At 49.4% G+C, this 20,981-nt stretch overlaps 1 protein-coding gene across 1 annotated transcript; it reads right to left on the minus strand.

Annotated features, from left to right (window-relative positions):
- Positions 1-10,066: 10,066 nt before the first annotated feature.
- AQP8 (aquaporin 8) lies at positions 10,067-20,595 on the minus strand. Its single transcript, XM_047779133.1, has 6 exons — positions 20,508-20,595; positions 20,116-20,369; positions 16,530-16,656; positions 14,128-14,342; positions 11,786-11,920; positions 10,067-10,361 (listed from the first exon to the last, which is right to left on the minus strand). Exons 1-6 carry the CDS (start codon positions 20,517-20,519, stop codon positions 10,313-10,315), a joined length of 792 nt encoding a protein of 263 aa, XP_047635089.1. The 5' UTR covers positions 20,520-20,595; the 3' UTR covers positions 10,067-10,312.
- Between the last annotated feature and the right edge of the window lie 386 nt (positions 20,596-20,981).

The following is a 20,981-nucleotide window of genomic DNA, read 5'->3' on the forward strand; positions in this document are numbered from 1 at the left end:
CAGCGTCCGTTTTCTGCATCCAGAAGTTGCTCTAAACGGCTGGGGTGGAATCCCTGCGTTGTCACTGGAACCATGCCTGGCCCTCCACAGAGATGAGAAGCAACTAATGACCATCGTCCTTGAGAGACTCACCTTTTCTGTCCCTGAAGACTGAATCCCCCCGTGGCTGTGGCTTCTCCAGCTGCTAAGTAATCCAGTTCCTTTTCCTGTTTCTCATATGTCCCACACGTACCTCTTCATGGTTCTGGGTGTCCTGTCTGACTCTTGTGAACCACCATGGCCTCCTCAGATTTGAATCACCTGCATGCTTGTGGTGTGTCTCACTAAAGGAGAATTTCAGACACATTCTAGTTCTGAGTGTGTAACTTCCAAGGTTTTCATCTAGAAGATGACCATAGCGTTGGTACATTTCCTGCCTCCCAACCACACACTTCAGTATAACCACATACAACGATAGTTTTCTAAAACTCTAAGTGGGTAGGGAAGAATCGAGGTGTGTTCCGTATCCCCAAGACCAGTGGACCCCTCGGTCCTGTTTTAGGTCAGGTAGCCACCTTGGTCCAGACCAACACTCCAGGGCTGCTTGTTAAGGGTGCCATGCTCTTTTCTGAGGCTTCTTGTCCCTGTTCACAGGAGCATAAATCTCCCCTGGAGAGCCCTGAGGAACTGGGACCATCCCATGGCTCACTGAGTGAAGGTGCAAATATGTACAGAACCTTTCCGTCCAGGATACTGTTTTTGTTTTCCTCATTTAGATGGTGGTCTGAAAAATCTCTTTGATCATCCCCAGCAGTAGCCCAATAAATATTGAAAGAAAGGTTCAGATGAGGAGATGGTTCATTTCTGGACATCACAGATGAAAACCAGGATTTGGGCAGCCAAGGCTGACTTCAGGATGAGGCCAGTGGTATTTATCCCCTTCATGTGAAGGTAACTTCAGGGGCTTGGAGGAGGGAGAAGTCCTAAGTTTCATGGGAAGGTAACCAGAGTCAGGACTGTGTGCAGATTATTCTTTTCAGCATCTCTTTTCCTTCGTCAGATGCTGTCTTTTTTGAAGACATCTGACTATGTTTGAATCTTTTGAAACTTGTTCAACTAAGTCCCAAGGAGGGTAGGCAGTGGAGAAAGAAATCCGGCTTATGGTGCCAGAATAGGGTGTGGCCTGTTGGAAGACAGGTGACTCAGGTAAACACTGATAAATGTTTCTTATCTACACGTGTCAGACATGTTACTGTTTGTTCACATCCCAGTCGGTTGATTGCCTTGGTGTTGTCTGAATTCTAGGCTGCTCATGGTAAACGTAGTTTCATGTTGGTCATGTGCCTGCCGCAGTTACGGTGTGTGTGGTGCCAGTGGGTGTGTGCTTCTATTGTGTAGACGGTCTGGAATTCCAGCACTGGAGAAGATGCGCATTAGTAGAAACCACCACTTAGTAATAGGTCCCCAGGATTGATAATTATATCAAAGCATGATTCGGGAAAGTAGATGATTTACTCCTAAGTATTTCTTAAGCACTGTTCTGTGTAAGGCTATGTTCTAGGCACAGTGAGGGATATGAAAATGAAAAAAAAGGCATAGTGTCTGTGCTCAAGGAACTTGCAATCTGATGGAGGAAGTATTGCAGCAAAGGCAATGCCAGTTACCTTCATGTCCGTTACAGAAGATCAAAAGTTTATTCATGAAAAAAGTTACCTTCACCTGCAAAAAAGAATCCTTCTAGTTGCCTAAAATCACATTCTGTACCTCAGTCTCTTCAGTTCCCCCACTGACAGGAAAGGCTCAAGACCCTTCCCTCTCCAGTGGGACAGACTCATTCCGTCTGTCTCATATGTCTGGGGTCAAGATGAGGTGGAATTTGGACTCCCTTCCCCATACCCAGTTGTAACTGGGGTATTTGAACGTGTATTAAATTTACTTAATAAACTTCATTTCTGCTTCTGAAGAAATAGAAAGTCTGAGTCCACCATCTTAGACCAAAACTCTTTGTCATCTATCTTTTTTTCAGGTGGACCATGAAATTTGAGATGACCATACCTCCTCTGATTAATGTGTCTCTGACATCACATAGCACTGCCTTTATGAAGGTCCATAGGATAGTTTTTTCTTAGGGCTCAGTACTAGGGAAAACTCTGATCCTAAAGGCAAAAAAAAAAAAAAAGTAACAAGCACTGTGAATTTATTTATATATATATATATATATATATATATATATATATAAAACTTACTGCTTTTCTTTGTTCTGGCTGCTGGAATGAAGAAACTTACAAAAACAAAACTTACAACTCACCTCAACCTGCTCTCTAAAACCTATATTTATTTCATCCTGTCTTATACCTTTAAAAATTAGCCCAAATCTTATTTTTACAAGTGGTGTAAACAAGCATTTTATTCTCTGACCTCTTCCCCAAGGCACTGTGGAACCTGGCTTGTATCCCTGCCTAGGCTTCCTTGGTTACTCCCATGATACCCCTGTTCTTACCCTGTTTTTATTACACAAACAACCTACTTTATTCATCTGGGGGGAAAAAAAAAGCTTAGTTTTTTTTTTAAAGAAGAACATGTCAAAATGTCCTTAAACAGCTCAGGACAGCCTGCCACGTAGAATGAGCTTTAGACCAGAAGCCAAAAGATAGATTTCAGCCCTGTCGATACCACTTCCTGAGCGTAGTTTGACAAATGAGCCTCTCTCTGGGCCTGAGAGCCTTACCTGCAAAGAAGTTGGGCATGATCGCCAAGACTACTCAGGCTCGAAGGTTTGTGAGGCCATGGAGCACAGCGCAGGTGAGGAAGCTGCACTAAGACCAGACCACCGGCCTGCCTCACCCGCCGCAGGCATCCTCAGGCCGTGCTGAATCCATTTCCTCCTTTATAGGAAGATGATGCGGTGAGCAGTGCAGGAGCTCGATCAGTAAGGAGAAAAGACAAATCCATCCAATAGCAGTCACCTCCATAGGCAGTGGCAGGCAGCTGCCGTGACGAGAGCCTGTTGTGCGAGCTCTGGTGCCCAATGACAGACAAGACGCGACTCTGAGGGAGCCAGGGAAACCCCAGATGCAAGGAGCATCTGAGTAACTTGCGTAGAGATAAGCCTTTGCCTCTGAATGCATTCCAGCTGCAAGTGTACGTCTGCTCATTGTTTTGTATTAACGTCCACTGAAGATGTCGTCTTGAACGCTTGTATGTGAAATAAATGTCTACAATAAATGACTCCCATTGGTTTTTGCCGTAATGCAAAGGGTGTCCTCTATTAAGGGCAAAGAAAAGGTACCCAAGAGGTAATAAAAGGTGACCCCCGTAGCTCAAGGGGATTTCAGAATCTGCCCAGTTCACTGCTGTCCCCCATAGCCAGCAGTGGATCTCTTGGGAGCCCACAGCTATTCCCATGCAGCAGTTCTCTGATGGTTGTCCCAGCCGTTGTCCCAGAACACACTCAGCTCTGATCCTAGAGTGGAATTCGCCTTGGAGGCACACGCTGAGTGTGTTCTCAGTAGGGCACGCGCCCACAGCCTTCAACGGTGGAACAAGCCTTCACACGATTTCCCCAGATACACTCTTGCTCCTGGTTTACTATTTGATTTAAAGAATTCTTAGGGAGTTCCCATTGTGGCGCAGTGGTTAACGAATCTGACTAGGAACCATGAGGTTGCGGGTTCGGTTCCTGCCCTTGCTCAGTGGGTTAAGGATCCGGCGTTGCCATGAGCTGTGGTGTAGGTTGCAGACGCGGCTTGGATCCCGCGTTGCTGTGGCTCTGGCGTAGGCCGGTGGCTACAGCTCCGATTCGACCCCTAGGCTGGGAACCTCCATATGCCGCGAGTGCGGCCCAAGAAATAGGAACAACAACAACAACAACAACAACAAAAAGACACACACACACACACACAAAGAATTCTTAGGAGTTCCTGTCGTAGTGCAGTGGAAATGAATCCGACTAGGAACCATGAGGTGGCGGGTTCAATCCCTCACCTCGCTCAGTGGGTTAAGGATCCGGGGCTGCCGTGAGCTGTGGTGTAGGTCGCAGACTTAGCTTGGATCTGGCGTTGCTGTGGCTCTGGCGTAGGCTGGTGGCTACAGCTCCGATTAGAACCTTAGCCTGGGAACCTTCATATGCCACCGGTGTGGCCCTAAAAAGACAAAAAAGACAAAAAAAAAATTCTTAGCCCTTCTTCTCATAACAATTCCAATTCCTTGGGTCACAGAGTCAGTGTGGAGATTTTGCCATTTGCTGGATATATTTCTGACTCTACTCAGGAACGGGAGGAAAACCAAAGGATGGATTTAGAGAGCCAGTTCACCAAAACCTGTTAGATTCCAGGCAAAGTTTATCTCTCACCTGGACTTTAGAAGCAGCTAACTGCAGTAGCACCCAAGGTTCTCAAGAATTAGAACTGCTCAGAGTCCGTATCTTAGGTTCCCTGTATGTTTCTATATTTGAGTAAATGCTACAACCTTCTTGGAATAAAAAATAAAAGCTCAGAATATCTGTGTGTGGCGTTACATCAGAGTTCTTCCATGAGCTTACCTGGTCTTCCACTCCGTTACAGAGATTGAGGTCTGTGAACCAACTCAGGGCTTGGAATTAGATGAGACACTTTGAACCTCTAAGGCTACAAATTTTCCATCCCTATAAACCAGGAATTAAGGAGATTAGAAGAATGTGTTTTTCAAACACCAAAAGGAGCATAGTCAAAACTGAGTCCAGGGACTTGGAAGAGAAGGAGTGGTTTGGGGTTCCGAGAGAGAAAAGTGCCTAAGCCTGTTCCGAGGTGGTAGGACTCTGGAGGAGAATGGTGGTGTGGGAAGAGAGATGAGGCCTTGGCCTTAAGGTTTGCTTAGATACATGAGCATGGAGCCCAGAGCGCATGAAGGGGTGCTTGGCATGGACGTTGCACCATTGTCTGTAAAGGACCCCTCTTTCCGGAAACCACACTGGCCTTGACACCCGTGACTCCGCTACAGCACATTTCATCTCTGAGGACCACTCCCAACAGCAGCACCTTGTGGTAGACAGGCAACTGGTAGCAGCAGCCGGCAGGAAGTCGAAAGTTAGAACATGAGGACCATCAACAGATGAATGGATAAAGAAGATGGGGTCCATATAGACAGTGGAATACTATTCAGCCAGAAAAAAGAATGAAATAATACCATCTGCAGCAACATGGATGGACCTAGAGAATTTCATAGTAAGTGAAGTCAGTCAAATAAAGACAAATACATGATGTCACTTATATATGGATTCCAAAAAAATGATACAAATGAACTTATTTATAAAACAAATAGACATAGGAAACAATCATATGGTTACCAAAGGAGGATGGGAGAGGAATAAATTAGAAGTTTGGGATTAACAGATAGACTGAACTATATAAGCTGGAGACACAACAAGACCTTACTGTATAGCAAGGGAGCTATAATCAGTATCTTGTGGTAACTATAATGGAGAAGAACTTGAAAAATAATATGTGCATGTGTGTGTGTGTGTATATATATATATATATATAAAACTGAATATGTATGTATTTATATGTAACTGAATGATGTTGCTATATACCAGAAATAACATAGCATTTTAAATCAACTACAATAGATATTTTTTAATTTTTTAAATAAAAAGTTAGGATATAAAGGCAGAAGATTGGCATAAATCCCTTTTGGATCGCTTAAACTCTCAGAGTTCTTGGACTGTCTGGTGAGAGAGAGAGAGATGCAAGAACGCAAAGCAAGGCTTCTCAACAACGTGGCGGGTGAGGACTCAAGCCAATTCTGGCAAAAGGAAATGAGTCAGTATCTGTGCTCCAAGGGTCTGAAGTAGCACATGCTGCTGCAGTGGGAAGGACACTAGAGGGTGTGTCCAAAATCCTGGATTCTCAATGAGCTCAGCCACCAGAATCTGGATTCTCAATGAGCTCAGCCACCAGATCACTGTGTGATTATAGTCAAATTATTTAGCTAGTCTCTCTGGGCTTTGGGGTTGGACAGCATGAGTGGTTTCCAACCGTTTCCGCTGAAGAGTCCCAAAGATCCTGATTGAGAAAAACACATATGTGCAAAGTCCGTTTAGAATCTCCTCACCAGAACTCCACCCCCTTGCCGTGATTCTGATAACTGCAAGTTTCAAAACCTTTGATTAAAGGATAATAAATAGAAGATCTATCACATCATCCACTTACTAGGTACCAGGCATTGTGCTAATGCTTTACAAGCATCTTTTTTTTTTTTAATCTTTTTGTCTTTTTTTTTTTTTTGGTCTTTTCTAGGGCTGCACCTGCAGCATATGGAGGTTCCCAGGCTAGGGGTCTAATCAGAGCTGTATTGGCCAGCCACAGCAACAGCCACAGCGACATCCACAGCAACACGGGACTCAAGCCACATCTGCCACCTCCACCATAGCTCACAGCAACACCGGATCCTTAACCCACTGAGCGAGGTGAGGGATTGAACCCGCCACCTCATGGTTCCTAGTTAGATTCGTTAACCACTGAGCCACAATGAGAACTCCCTTTACAAGCATCTTACTTATTCTCACCAGCATGCTGAAGCAGTTCTCCCATTCGACAGATAAGGAAACTAAGGCTAAGAGAAGTTCAACAGCTTCTTCAAACCTATACAGCCAAAAAAGTGAATATTCTAACATTTAAACTTGGATCTTTCTCAGAATCCACACTTGGAGCAACGACATTTTACGACTGCCATAGAATTCCTAACAGCCTAAAATTCTGTGACCTCCTTGTTCCTGAGAAAACAGGAAGTGGGATTGAGGTACATTTAGGTGATCTGGGTCAATTTTGGATTCTACTCTTTAGGCTCAGAATGGACTTGGGAGTCATTAGGAGCAGCCTGTGCCATTCTCTCAGTCAGCGAATTCTTGGTCCCTTCTATACAACCAATACTAAGCCAAATAATATGGAGCCAAACAGCAATTTTCCTCTGGAGAACCTAGGGTCTAGAAATTGACCTGAAGACCAGGATTTGAAACCCAAATACAAGTTGGGTGAGAAGTGAGAAGAGTGAGAAGACGTATGATACATGTCTTTCTGTCTCCCTCTTCATGGGGGACTGTGGGGCAAGTAGAAGACAAGGCAGGAGACACACTGTCCCCCATTCAGCCACAGTGACGTGTGACCTGCAGTTAAACACACTTGATCTTAAATGTTTGCTCTACCAATCTCCTAACCATGGGACTCTGGGTAGGACCATCTCTTGGAACCTCCATTGGCTCCCACCGGAAAATGAGTAAGAGCACCTACATGCATTCATTTTCTGGGGCCACCGAGACAAATGACCCCAAGCTTGGTGACTTAAAACAACAGACTTTTTTTTTTTTTTTGGTCTTTTTGCCTTTTTCTAGGGCTGCTCCCGTAGCATATGGTGGTTCCCAGGCTAGGGGTCTAATCGGAGCTGTGGCCACCGGCCTACACAACAGCCACAGCAACGTGGGATCCAAGCCGAGTCCGAGACCTACACCACAGCTCACGGCAACGCCAGATCCTTAACCCACTGAGCAAGGCCAGGAACCGAACCCACAACCTCATGCTTCCTAGTCGGATTCATTAACCACTGAGCCAGGACAGAAACTCCACAATAGACATTTAAAAAAAATTTTTTTTAAGCATAGTTAATTGGAAAAAAAAAAAACGGACATTGATTCTCTCATCATTCTGGGGGTCAGAAGTCTGAAAGCAGGGTGTCAGCAGTTGACTCCCCTCCAGAGGCTGCAGGGGAGGAGTCTTCCTTGCCTCTTGTAGCTCTTGGGGACTCCAGGTACTGTCATATGACACCACGACTCTGCCTCCCTCCTTCTTCCACATGGCCACCTCCTCTGTGTCTCTGTGTGACCTTTTCTGTCACTCATTGAATTTACAGCCCCCTCTGATCCAGTATGGTCTCCCCTTGACCCTCTCAGTGTAATTACTTCTGCAAAGCCCTTATTCCCAAATAAGGTCAATGCCTAGTTTCCAAGTGGACATGAATTGGGGGGGCACTATTCAACCCACCACACCACCTCATAGGATTGTTGTGGGAAGTACATGAGATAATGCAGGTAAAGCATTCAGCACTGTGCCAAGCACATAATAAACACTCAATAAGTGTTAGCTGTACACGTGTATGCATGTGTGTATTTGTGTGTGTGTATATGTACATGTGTGTATACACGTACATATTTTTACTAGATTGACCAAAGGTTTATTTCATTGTTTATTTCACCAAAGGATATGTTAATTTTTAACATTTTTCACTCCTTGTGAGTGTTCCCATTTGCCTGTTTCTGATTTTAAACTTTTTAACATTTACACATTTTAAACATTTTAACATTTTATGTTATTTCCTCCCTTTTCATTTCTTTAGGCTTATTGTTATTCAAATGTGGTTTTAAAACTTTATTATTTTTTTTTTATTTTATGGCTGCATCCGTGGCATATGGAAGTTCCTGGGCCAGGGATTGAATTTGAGCTGCAGCTGCAACCCACGCCACAGCTGCAGCAATGCTGGATCCATTTAACCCACTGCACCAGGCCAGGGATGGAACCTGCGCCTCCACAGTGACCCGTGTTGCTGCAGTCAGACCCTTAACCCACTGTGCCATTGTGGGAACTCTTCAATTTGTAATTGTCTTTTTCTCCAGAATGTTTTGGATGTTTGGTTATATAATGCTCATTTATTTTCTCAGTAGATCATCTCTTATGAAACTGGTGATTCTCTCCAGTGAGCATTTTCTTCATTTTCACTCAGGTGAGTATTTTGCTCGTCTGGTAGAAGTGGGTGTTGTTTTTGTTTGTTAAGAATTCTTGGAGTTCCCATCGTGGTGCAGTGGTTAACGAATCCGACTAGGAACCATGAGGTTGCGGGTTCGATCCCTGCCCTTGCTCAGTGGGTGAAGGATCCAGCGTGGCCGTGAGCTGTGGTGTAGGTTGCAGACGTGGCTCGGATCCCACGTTGCTGTAGGCCGGCGGCTGTAGCTCTGATTCAACCCCTAGCCTGGGAACCTCCATATGCCGTGGGAGCGGCCCAAGAAAATGGCAAAAAGACAAAAGACAAAAAAAAAAAGAATTCTTTTTCCCTAGCACTTCTTTGCAGTATTAGAATGATCATCTTCCAAAAATTACCCATAGATTCTTAGAAGATAGACACTCTACTTGTAAGGTCTGAGTTCAGAATGAGTCTTTTTATTTTCTATTCTTATTCGTTATACTCATATCTTCCATCCAAATGCCCTTGTCTCTCCAGACATGTATTATGCCTCATTATATATTTCCTTAGGAAATCCTTGCAGCTCTGGCCCACCCCCTCATTCACCCTCATCCCCACCCAGAGTGCAGTGGGGTCAGTCTGTTTTCTGCATAAAACCAGACCCTGGAGAGTTCCCGCTGTAGCTTAGCAGAAACGAATCCAACTAGTATCAATAAGGACACAGGTTCAATCCCTGGCCTCACTCAGTGGGTTAAGGATCTGCCATTGCCATGAGCTGTGGTGTAGGTGGCAGATGTGGCTCAGATCTGGTGTTGCTGTGGCTGTGGTGTAGGCCAGCGGCTACAGCTCCGATTCTCCCTCTAGCCTGGGAACCTCCATGTGCCGTGGGTATGGTTCTAAAAAAAAAAAAAAGAAGAAAAGAAAATAGACCCTGGAGTCTGCTTTTCATCTGAGTCTTGAGGTCTATGGTCTGAAACTGATTCTGACCAGAGTCTAGGCAGAGAGCCAGGAGGTCTGGCTGAGTGGGAGACAGGCTCGGGGCAGGTCTACCCTCTCGGTACCCACCCTAGCCCTGCACTAAGCTGGGCTGCAGCTAGACTGCGGTCAGCTAGGACCCAAGCCGGGCTTCTGCTTCCTCCCCAGCAGTGTCCATTTCTGAAAGGAAAGGCCAGCACAAGGAAACACTGGGCTATTTATTGCAAAGCTAGATTGACAGCTCAGGAAGCAGGGAACTAGATCACAGAAGACGCTCTAGAACAGAGGTATTGGGGGGCAAGAGAAGGAGAAAGGGGATGAGGGAAATGAACAGAGATACATAAACAGCCACCTCTTCCAACCATTCTTCTGCTCCTGGGACCTCCCCTGTCAAGAAAAGCTCTTCTGCTGTGCTGCTGCCACCTCCTTCTGGGCGGCGCTGGCAACACATTCCCCAGGCTGAGGTCTCTGACGACCACAAAGGAAGTCGAAGAACCTGGCCCACCTGAGAGGCCAGGCCCAAGTCAGGGGACGCAGGTCACTTGCTCCTCGGGAGCTCTGCCCCAGCAGGAAAGGCAGAGCTGTCTTGTCTGCAGTCCAGGATGGGGCCACTGAGGGCCCCTGGGGCAGCAGGAATCCCACCATCTCAGCTTCACTGTCCCTTTAGAATTAGGCGAGTTTTCCCATCTCCGATAAAGAACCTACCAAAAAAAAAAAAAAAAAAGGAGTTCCCATCATGACGCAGCAGAAACTAGGAACCATGACATTGCGGGTTCAATCCCTGGGTTCGCTCAGTGGGTAAAGGATCTGGTGTTGCCATGAGCTGGGGTGTAGGTCGCAGACGTGGCTTAGTGTAGGCAGGTGGCAACAGCTCCAATTGGACCCCTAGCCTGGGAACCTCCATATGCCTTGAGTGCAGCCCTAAAAAGACAAAAAAAAAAAAAAGAAAGAAAAAGAAAAAAAAAACATAGCCCAGTGAGGTCTCTGAGTCTCCAGGAGAGACCCGGCCCTTTATCACAGGTGTCCAGGCCCAAAATTCTCACAGCCAGATCTCCCTGGGGAGAGGGAGACACTCCTCCTGCTGGGTTTCCAACCCTTTTCTGGAAGATGCCCATCTCCACCATTCTGAAAGCATCCAAGAATCATTGGTGATGCTCTCCATCAAGCCATCGGCTAAGCCAGCGCCACCGATGCGCGGCGACGCAAGCAGTGTAGATCAGCCCAGCCCAGAGACTGTCCTCTCCCAGACAGTGGGTGCTGTACCAGCTTGTATACCTGCACAACCTGGAGCAGAAAGAGTGGGGCCCCACGGATCCTCGAGGTTCACAAGAAGAGAGCTGGAGGAGGAGCCAAGCAGATAGGATCCTTCAGATAACAAGACCTACCTCTTTAGCCATTGCATAACTCCAGGGGGCACTGCTCACGTGGTGAATGTGAATGGCCTCTCCTGACATGCGTGCTCTTGGGGGCACCATTTACCTGGCTTTCTAAGTGGCTAGGCTCCCCAGAGGTGTCAGCACCCCTGCGGGGACCTATCCCTCCCCTACTTTCAGTCCATACCCTTGTTCAGGTGAGGCAGATCTCACCCCAACTCCAGGATTAGACACAGGCTCCAAACAGAGCCAATAAAGCTGCCTGGTCCCATGGCTACAGGGATTGATTCAGAGGCAGACACGGCCCAAGCTGGACCAGGCCAACCTTGAGCAGAGCAGACCCAAGACGTGTATACAAGCTGTAGTTCTGTTTCCAGTTACTAAGCTGCTAAAATGTAAGCCTAGAGGGCCTGATGGGCATCTTTGCCTCTGCTGGAGAGCCTGTTTAAGCATGAAGCCTACACAGAGGACAGTAGAGCCTATGAGAAAGACTAAGCTCTAACAAAGTTGTTTGGGCTCCCACTGAAAGCCAGAGCTACCTGTGCACTTCTCAGTTATGGAAGCCCGTGAGTTGCCCTTTATGACAAAAGCTGTGTTCAGATGGATTTCTGTTGCTTGCGACCAGAGGTCCCAGAGCCATAATCTTTGCGTCTGAAGAAGGCTCCCTCTTCTCTTCATCAAATCCCAGTGAGACCCTAGCCCTCTAGCCCTGGATGCTCTGGAACCAGATGGACCCCGTGTCACGGTCCTACCTGATGAGCCCTCCTACAACCAGGCTGGCCAGGAGCGGGCCCAGCCAGTAGATCCAGTGGAAGTCCCAGTAGCTGGCCACCACAGCAGGTCCAAAGGCTCGGGCGGGATTCATGCAGGCTCCAGACACAGCACCGCTGCAAACACCCAGCCACACGGGTCAGCAGAATCCCAGCCAAGGACCCCCATTTCCCCCCAGTTCATTTCCCCACCTGGGCCTCACACACCACCTGGAAACCCTCTCTAAGCTACTATATCACGGGGTTCTGGGAGGTTCCAAAGAAGACACAGGTCAAGAGGTTTTTCACACTAGGAGGTAAAAGGCTTGACTCCTTCCTGGGCGGACGGTCTGCCACTCCCACAGACCCTTCTAGAGAAATGGCCAGCAAGGCGCGCCTGTTTACTGATGGCAGGAAAGAAGGTGGAGCTACGCCTTCTCCAAAGTCCAAATGCAAAATCTAGCAGTTGTCAGCTCTATGAACTTTGCGGTCAAGCCAACCTAGATTCAACCCAGCCCAGCTGTAACCTTTGTTTAACCTGTCTGTGTTTCATTTGAGGTGAAAGTACACATCTCATCGGTTATTGTCAAGGGTGAATGAGAAAATGCATTTAGAGCCCATGTTTTGCATATTAACCACCTGCAACTGTTTATTTCATCTAGCTGACCCAGCTGAGGCCTTTGTGGTGCTGTAAGCTGGGGGCCCAGCATCTCCCACAGAGCGACTGGTTCCCAGGATCATCCACCAAGTCCTGGTGCCTGTAACCCCACCCCATTCACTCAAGCTGGGGCCCTCTGTCAAGCCTCACGCTTCCCCTCTGAGCCTTGTCCAGGAGCAGATGCCAAATGCATGTCAGCAGGCTTGTAAGTGAAGCCAAAGCCACTAGGGGGCAGCAAAGCACTACCACAACTTTGCACCTGCATTTCCCCAGCTCCCCCTCCCAAAGGAAGACGGCTGGATGGCAGGGCTGGAAAAGGCTAGGCTTGGTTCCGCGTGCAAGAGAAAGAAAGGGGTTGCCCTTAGGAAGGAGATCCCAGATCTGTCACTTAATGTGCCACTGCCCAATGACCTTAAGTAAGTCACTTATGTCCTCTCTGAGCCTCAGTTTCCTCATATATAAAAGAGGAGAAATAATCCCCGACCCAACCTGATCTCCTTAATCCCTCCCCAAGACTGAAAGTCTCAAGATAAATGAGACCATGGTAGGGACGCTCTTTGTAAGCCCGAGGCTGAAACCTGGCTGCCCAGTGGCTGGATAAACAGCCTACAGAAATGTTTTGCTGATATTACAAAAATTAGAAAATTCACATTAAAATCCAGTCTTCTGAATTCCCTGGAATGAAATTAGAAGGTTTAGGAGCCCATATTCCCACATAGAAATAGCTTTTCAGAAGTGCACTGGCGGTGACAAAGGAACCTATTGACAAAACAGAAACAGACTCACAGACAGAGAACAGACTTGTTCCGGGGGCGGTGGGGGGATGGACAGGAAGTTTGGGGTTGGTAGATGCAAACTATTCCATTTAGAATAGATAAGCAGGAGTTCCCGTTGTGGCGCAGTGGTTAACAAATCCGACTGGGAACCATGAGGTTTCGGATTTGATCCCTGGCCTTGCTCAGTGGGTTAAGGATCCGGCATTGCCATGAGCTGTGGTGTAGGTTGAACACGCGACTCTGATCTGGCATTGCTGTGGCTCTGACATAAGCTGGTGGCTATAGCTCTGATTCGACCCCTAGCCTGGGAACCTCCATGTGCCACGGGAAGCGGCCCTAGAAAAGGCAAAAAGACAAAAAAACAAAAACAAAAACAATGGATAAGCAATGAGGTCCTACTGTACAGCACAGGAAACTATCCAGTCTTCTGGGATAGAACATGATGGAAAACAATATTTAAAAAGTAGGGAGTTCCCATCATAGCTCAATGGTAATGAACCCGACTAGTGTCCATGAGGATGCAGGTTTGATCCCTGGACTCACTCAGTGGGTTAAGGTTCCCACATTGCCATGGCTGTGGTGTAGGCTGGCAGTATATATTTTATATATATATTTTATATATATATATACTTTATATATATTTATATATAATATATTTTATATATATAAAACTGGGTCACTGTTGTACAGCAAAAATTGGCACAACATTGTAAATCAACTATATTTAATAATAAAAAAAAAAGAACTGCATGGTGGTGGCCTGTGTAAATACCACAGTCCCCACCACTCCCTGCTGTCTGCCTCATGCCAGCCCACTCCCCTTGTCCCCGGACCATTTGAGTCTGTGACCTCCAGTGCTGAGCCTGGGCCCCTGCCTGAGCACTGGGGTCCCACAGCCCAGGGGCACTCACCCCGCCAGGATATCCACGGTGACAGAGAAGCCGATGGAGAATGGGGCCAGAGGACCCTGCGTCTTCTTGTTGATGGCGCCCATGCACACGGCCAGCACCAGCAGTGTCGTCAGGATGATCTCTGCCAGCACTGCCCCTACCACCTGCCCCGGCTCCTGGACCGTCACAAAGGCTGCCCCAGACGCATTCCAGAACCTCTCCTCAGGACTCACTGCCTGCAGAGACATGTGCTCCGCCTCAGCTGGGAGCTGAGAGGAGGGACCCTATCCTTGAAAGCTGGGAAGGGTCAAAGGCAGTCAGACATACTGGATCTGCATCCCTGCTCCACCACTTCCTGCTGTGTGGCTTTGCCTAAGCTACTGGACTTCTCTGAGCCTCATTCTGCTCATCTGTGAAAAAGAGTTAACCCAGCAGTGCCCCAGGTGGGGTGAGGCTGAAGCAGATGCCACTTAGATGACCCTCTTTGAGAGCCAATACCAGCGCACCTTACTTTGACAAACTCTGCAAACACATGGCCAGCCCTCTAAAAGGCCCCTTCCAAGGGACCAAGATGAGCCCTGAACTTTAAACTCCACTGGCTTCCCAGGAAATCAGCCTTGGGGTCTTCACGGCCCCTGGGGAGGGAGGATGGCAGGGCAGACAAGCTTCTGCACCCAGGACCCTAATCTGGGCTGGGCTCTGCTGCTCCCCTGAATTTGGGGAAGGTCCTGCCTTCTCTGTGCCTCTGCTTCCTCCTCTGTGAAGTGGGCGTGATAATAATAATAATAATAGCTCCCGGCCCCGGTGGTGAGTGAGCGCCCTCTATGGACCGACACTGGCTTCAGGTGAAGCAGGACCCTCTTGAATTGAAGGAGAGGCGTGCCCTCCAGGGCTGGGCGGGGCCCTCTCCAGAAGGGCAGCTGCTGCCCCCACACGGGTCTCCCTTGTGTTGGACAAGCTTGCAAGAGGCCCCGCCTGAGGGCGCTTCTGGCCTCTGCTTTCCACTGAGAAGCAGTGTAGGAAGATTCTGGGCTCCGTTCTACACAGACGGGGGAACACAGGTCTCAAAGGACTGGGGGCCTGAGAAGATCAAGGCAGGGAAGGCAGCAAAATGAGATTCGAGACCAAAGTCTGCCATGGGTGGTGTTTAGAGCCACAGAAGAAGCCCCGCCCCCCACGGGCCAGGCTACCAGGGCGCCCCCTCCCCCCTCCCTCCTCCCCTCTCCCGGATCCCACCTCCCACCTCCACCCCCCCACCTCCACCCCCCACCTCCACCCCCCCACCTCCACCCCCCCACCTCCACCCTCCCACCTCCCACCATCTTGAAGAGCCCCTGGTTGAGACTTAAGAAGAGCAGGAGGAAGAGAGAGAGAAGGGAAGAAGGAAAAAGGGAAGTCAGGCAGGCAAAGAGGGAGGAAGAAGGCCCTGCCTGGCACGAAAATCCTGTGGCTGAGAGGAAGAGCCAGCCTTCTGCTGGGATGAGAAGTCCATTGAGAATGCCCATCAAAGGGACAGTAACTCGGTTTTTTGGTTTGTTTTTCTTTTTTGGCCACCCCATGGTATATGGAGTTCGCAGGCCAGGGATCAGATCTGAGGTGCCATCGCGACCTGCAGCACAAATTTAACCTTTAACCCACTGTGCCCGGCTGGGGATGGAGCCTGAATCCTGGCGCTGCAGAGATGCTGCGGATCCCGTTGCAACATAGCGGGAATTCTCAGAGTGACTCAGTGTAAAGACAGGAGGACTGGAGAACACAGGTTGGTTCAGGAGTGTCTCAGGGAGAATAATCACATGCCTCCTGTACCCTCAGTGGGTATTTAGTGAGAGATGTTTGCGGAATGAATGTAAAATGAATGGAGAGTGCCCGTTGTGGCTCAGCAGTAATGAACCTGACTAGTTTCCATGAGGATGCAGGTTCGATCCCTGGCCTCGCTCAGTGGGTTACAGATCCGGCACTACCGTGAGCTGTGAGATAAGTCACAGATCTGGTGTTGCCATGGCTGCGGTGTCTGCCGGTGGCTACAGCTCTGATTCAACCCCTAGTCCGGGAACTTCCATATGCCTCAAGTGTAGCCCTAAAAAGAAAAACAAAAAGTGAATGAATGCATGAATGAATGAATGCAAAAAAACATTAGGATTACCTGAAGCCAGAAATGGACTCAGGAAGAGAAACCTCAAGTCCTGAATTCTGCTTCCTGGTCTCTCCAGGGAGGGCTGTGTCCAGATAGGGACAGAACAGGGTGGGTTTGGAGGAAACCAAAGGCCCTTAGAGTGTCCCCTCCCCAGCAGAAACGGTTCACCCAGTCCCATTGGAAGCAACAGGAGAAGAATTGTGCCGTCTCCACCCCCCCACACCCCACTCACCCCAGTAGCCCCATCAGAGCCAAAGCCCCCGGCCCAGCCCCCTTGGGCTTCACCCACCTTGGCCAAGGCAGCCCCGATCAGCCCCCCGCACAGCTGGGAGATCCAGTAGGGAAGAAGCATCGTCAGGTGGAGACCTCCGACCAGCATGGCTGCCAGGGACACCGCAGGGTTGAAGTGTCCGCCACTGTCCCCCACGAGAGCAGAAGGGGTCGTGAGGCCAAGGCGCATCCACTGTGTCCCCTCAGTCCCCCTGGCGGCCAGAGTCAACCAGGGGCTGGCCCAAGCAGAACACCCGTTTCCACTGAGGTGCCAGGTGGTGGGGCCGTGGATACAGGGGAGGCCTGGGAGGGGAGGGCAGCTCTGCCCCCTCCTGCCCCAGACCCAGGATGGCCCAGAGGAAGCATGAGGCCCCCGGCTTCAAGTCCACAGCCCAAGAGGGGCATCCTGGCCTCCCCTTAGAAGTAACCAGGCCCTGAGCCACTGCTCCTGATTGGTTGAACTACTCAGCCAATAAAATTCCTGGTTTTGGTCTGAAGGTGTGATTAACATTGAGTATGAAATTGAGACTATAAGTTCATGGAAGTGGCATTTGGGATCAGGAGTGAGGTCAGAGGTTGACGATTAAGTTGGGAATTGAGATCTGGAGTTTGGGATGTGAAGGAGAGGTAGACAAAGCCGAACCTAGAGCCAAAGGGCAGGTTCCAGGTGGCTCCATGGGGCAGGTTGCATTGGTTATGGGTAAAGAGCCTGTCTTTTGACCAAGATGCTCAACCAGCCGAGGTCCCAGAGCCAGGAGGCCCCCCGGTGCCCTGCTACCCCCATGAATATCCTGTCCAATCCCACTCAGATGGAGGAGCTATCCTGAAAGGTTAGTCCCCCAGATGCCTCAGGTGCATGAAACGAACACTCCCCAGTAAGAGGGACAGTGACCCCAAGACCCTCCCCCATGTCATCCCAGAGGTTTCGAAGCCACCAATGGGCCTGCCCATCCCCAGTGGACACCAGGCATTGAGCTGAGACTGGACCGAGGACCACGGCTCTGGACACAAGGACTTGGTCTAACTTGTCTGGCCCAGCCCTGTGCACAAATGGTTGAATAAAAAGGCTGGTATTTTGTTCCCATCGTGGTGCAGTGGTTAACGAATCTGACTAGGAACCATGAGGTTGCAGGTTCGATCCCTGGCCCTGCTCAGTGGGTTAAGGATCTGGCATTGCCGTGAGCTGTGGTGTAGGTCGCAGACCCGGCTCGGATCCCGCGTTGCTGTGGCTCTGGCGTGGGCCAGCAGCTACAGCTCTGATTCGACCCCTAGCCTGAGAACCTCCATGTGCCATGAGAGCGGCCCTAGAAAAGGCAAAAAAAAAAAAAAAAAAGGCTGGTATTACAGATAGGCAGTTTCCTGCATTACATAAGACCTGTTTCCAGCCAGCCAGTCTGGGTTCAAACCCTAACTAACTTTGCCACTGAAGAGCTGTGTGACCTTGGGCAAGTTATATAACCCATCTGTGCCTCCATGACCCCGACCTCATAAAGGCTATTGCAAAGATCACTGATGATCACCTACATGGGAAAAGAATCTGAAAAAGAATGGATGTCTGTACACATATAAGGGAATCACTTTGTGGCACAGCAGAAATGATCAAAGCATTGTAAGTCAACTATACTTCAATAAAACTTTAAAACATGAAAAGATAAGTAATGCATGATCACACAGAGTGTTACATACATAGTACTCAGGAAATATTAGCTATTATTCATCTCCCCATCTAGACCATGGCCCAGAGGGAGGTTCAGGTACACTCCCAGATCACCCAGCTAAGCAGTGACAAATGCTGCCTTCAACCCCACGCCCCCTGGAACCAAGACTGCGTTTTTTCATTCCACCTGCAGCCTCCCTTGGATGTTTAAGGAGAAATGCTAAAGTTCTCTGTCCATTCCGCTTTTCAGGGAAGCAATATTTTTTTTAAAAAATGGCCGCACCTGCAACATATGGAAGTTCCCAGGCTAGGGGGTCGAACTGGAGCTGCAGCTGCGGGCCTACACCACAGCCACAGCAACACTGGATCCAAGTTGTATCCGTGACCTACATGGCAGCTTGTGGCAATGCTGGATCCTTAACCCACTAGTGAGGCCAGCGATTGAACCCGAATTTTCACAGACACCATGTCGGGGTTCTTAACCCACTGAGCCACAAGGAAGCTCCAGAAAAAAAAGACATTTTGATTTCCCTATTCAGATCTGTTTTCTGGGCAAGATTAAGTGTAGACCAACCATGCTCTAGTTCCCCTTGCCAAGTGCCCCATCTGAGACATTCATCATTGTGGTTGGTTCTCCTGGGAGCCCACCACCTCTAGGTGGAGCCCCCATCCAGGGGAAGGCCATGCAAGAGGAGCCCCTCGGCGCCCTCCCTGCCCTGTGGTGGGTTCTTCTGCACAGCTCTGCTTCCCCTTGGGCTGGAGCGAAAACCCCGTCCCAGTGTGAACACAGCAACCAACAGCGACCGAGCACTTGCTCCGGACAAAGCCCTTCACATCATTTCACTCTCCCGCCTCCCCCGTGGGGTGTTGGATTTGAGCCAGACAGCTGGAATGTGCCTCCTGGCTCTGCCATGAAACTTGGGATGAATTACCTGGCTTCTGTCCTTCATTGCTGGAAAAGGAGGTTAGTAACTGTACCTACTCCATGGGGTTGTTGGGAGAATGAAATGAATTGCTATCTGCCAAGTGCTTGAATAGAATAGTTTATGGTGGGCACTATACCTGTGTTCTCTTGGGAAATAAGACATAGAAAATACTCTACTGGAGCTCCCGTTGTGGCGCAGCAGAAACGAATCCGACTAGGAACCATGAGGTTGCCGGTTCGATCCCTGGCCTCGCTCAGTGAGTTAAGGATCCAGTGTTGCCGTGAGCTGTGGTGTAGGTTGCAGACGTGGCTTGGATCTGGCGTGGCTGTGGCTGTGGCGTAGGCCAGCAGTTATAGCTCCGATTCGACCCCTAGCCTGGGAACCTCCATATGCGTTGGATACAGCCCTAAAAAGGACAAAAAGACAAAAAAAAAAAAAAGAAGAAGAAGAAAATAAAAAAGGAAAGAAAATGCTCTACTGTTCCCATTTCATAGGTGGGAAATTGTGGATTTAAAAAGTGACCCACCCAAAGCCACAGAGCTGGCAGGCTGAAAATCAAGAATTCTAACCCAGGCAGCCTGACCCTCCAGTCTACACCCACATTGTTTTTCTTTTTTCTTTGTTTTTCTTTCTTTCTTTTTTTTTTTTTTTTTTCTTTTTAGGGCTGCACCTGCAGTACATGGAAGCTCCCAGGCCAGGGGTCGAATCGGAGCTGTGGCGGCTGGCCCACGCCACAGCCACAGCACTATCAGATCTAAGCCACATCTGCAAACCGCACCACAACCTGTGGCAACACAGGATCCCTTAACCCACTGAGTGAGACCAAGGATCGAACCTGCATCCACAGGGACACCAGTTGGATTCTCAACCTGCTGAGCCGCAATGGAAACGTGCACCCCCCCCCCCCCCCGGTCCCCAATCTTATCCACACTGCTCCTGGGCTCCTGGGCATGTGCCCGGGATCCCTGCAACAGCTCAGCCCCCAGGTTGGAACCAGGCTGAGTGCTCTGAGCTGTTCTCACCTGATGTTCCCCAGCGTGGCAATGACGAGGCCCAGGGCCAGCCCATGGGCCAGTGCCGGCTGCAGCAGCCCAGTGTCCGGCCTGTTCTCAATGACCGACAGGCAGCCGATGAAGATGAAGAGGGCCGAGCCCAGCAGTTCGACCAGGCAGGGCTGCAGGAATCGCTCATACCAGCCCTCACGCCACCTGCCCCCCTTGCTGGGCTCCTTCACCTTGATGCCCCCAAACTCCAGGTCACACATGGAGGCAGCTGCCTGCAATTGGGAAACGGGAGAGGGACACAGGTGGGAGGGGAGCCCCCAAAGAAGCCCCCGGTGCCCTAATCTTGGATGAATTCCCAGCACCCGCTCGGATGCCCAGGCTGCAGAGGAAGAGGCTCGCGGTGGACTTACCTCTGCAGACATCAGAGCTGAGGCGCGTGTGGACAGGGCTGTCACCTGAGCTGGCTGGGACCACCCGCACCTGCTCTCCCGGCCAGGACTCACTTATCTCCAGGACGGGGGCTGCCAGCCCATTGCAGGCTCTGCCTCTTTTAAAGGGCTGCACAGGGTGTTGAGAAAGCAATAAGGCTCAGTGGGAGGTGGCCCTGAGGCTCAGAAAAGGAAATCTTTTTTTTTTTTTTTCCATCTCAACTGGGTAGGGCAAGGGGTGAGTGAGGATTGCTGAGCTTTCTGCCAACAGGAAAAGGCGTTGGTTGGCTCAGCTGTCACCTGGAGAGGGTGCCAGCTCTTCCTGGGCAGGGATAGAGGGTCCAGCTTCCCGCTCCCCGGCTCCCACGGTCACCAGGGCCCCGAGGAGACCCACCTATGTGAGGGAACACGAGGAGGGCCCCGCCAGCTCAAGACCGCACGTGGGAAGTAAACTCA

The sequence above is a fragment of the Phacochoerus africanus genome, chromosome 5 (genome assembly GCF_016906955.1).
Source record: "Phacochoerus africanus isolate WHEZ1 chromosome 5, ROS_Pafr_v1, whole genome shotgun sequence".
Taxonomy (NCBI): domain Eukaryota; kingdom Metazoa; phylum Chordata; class Mammalia; order Artiodactyla; family Suidae; genus Phacochoerus; species Phacochoerus africanus.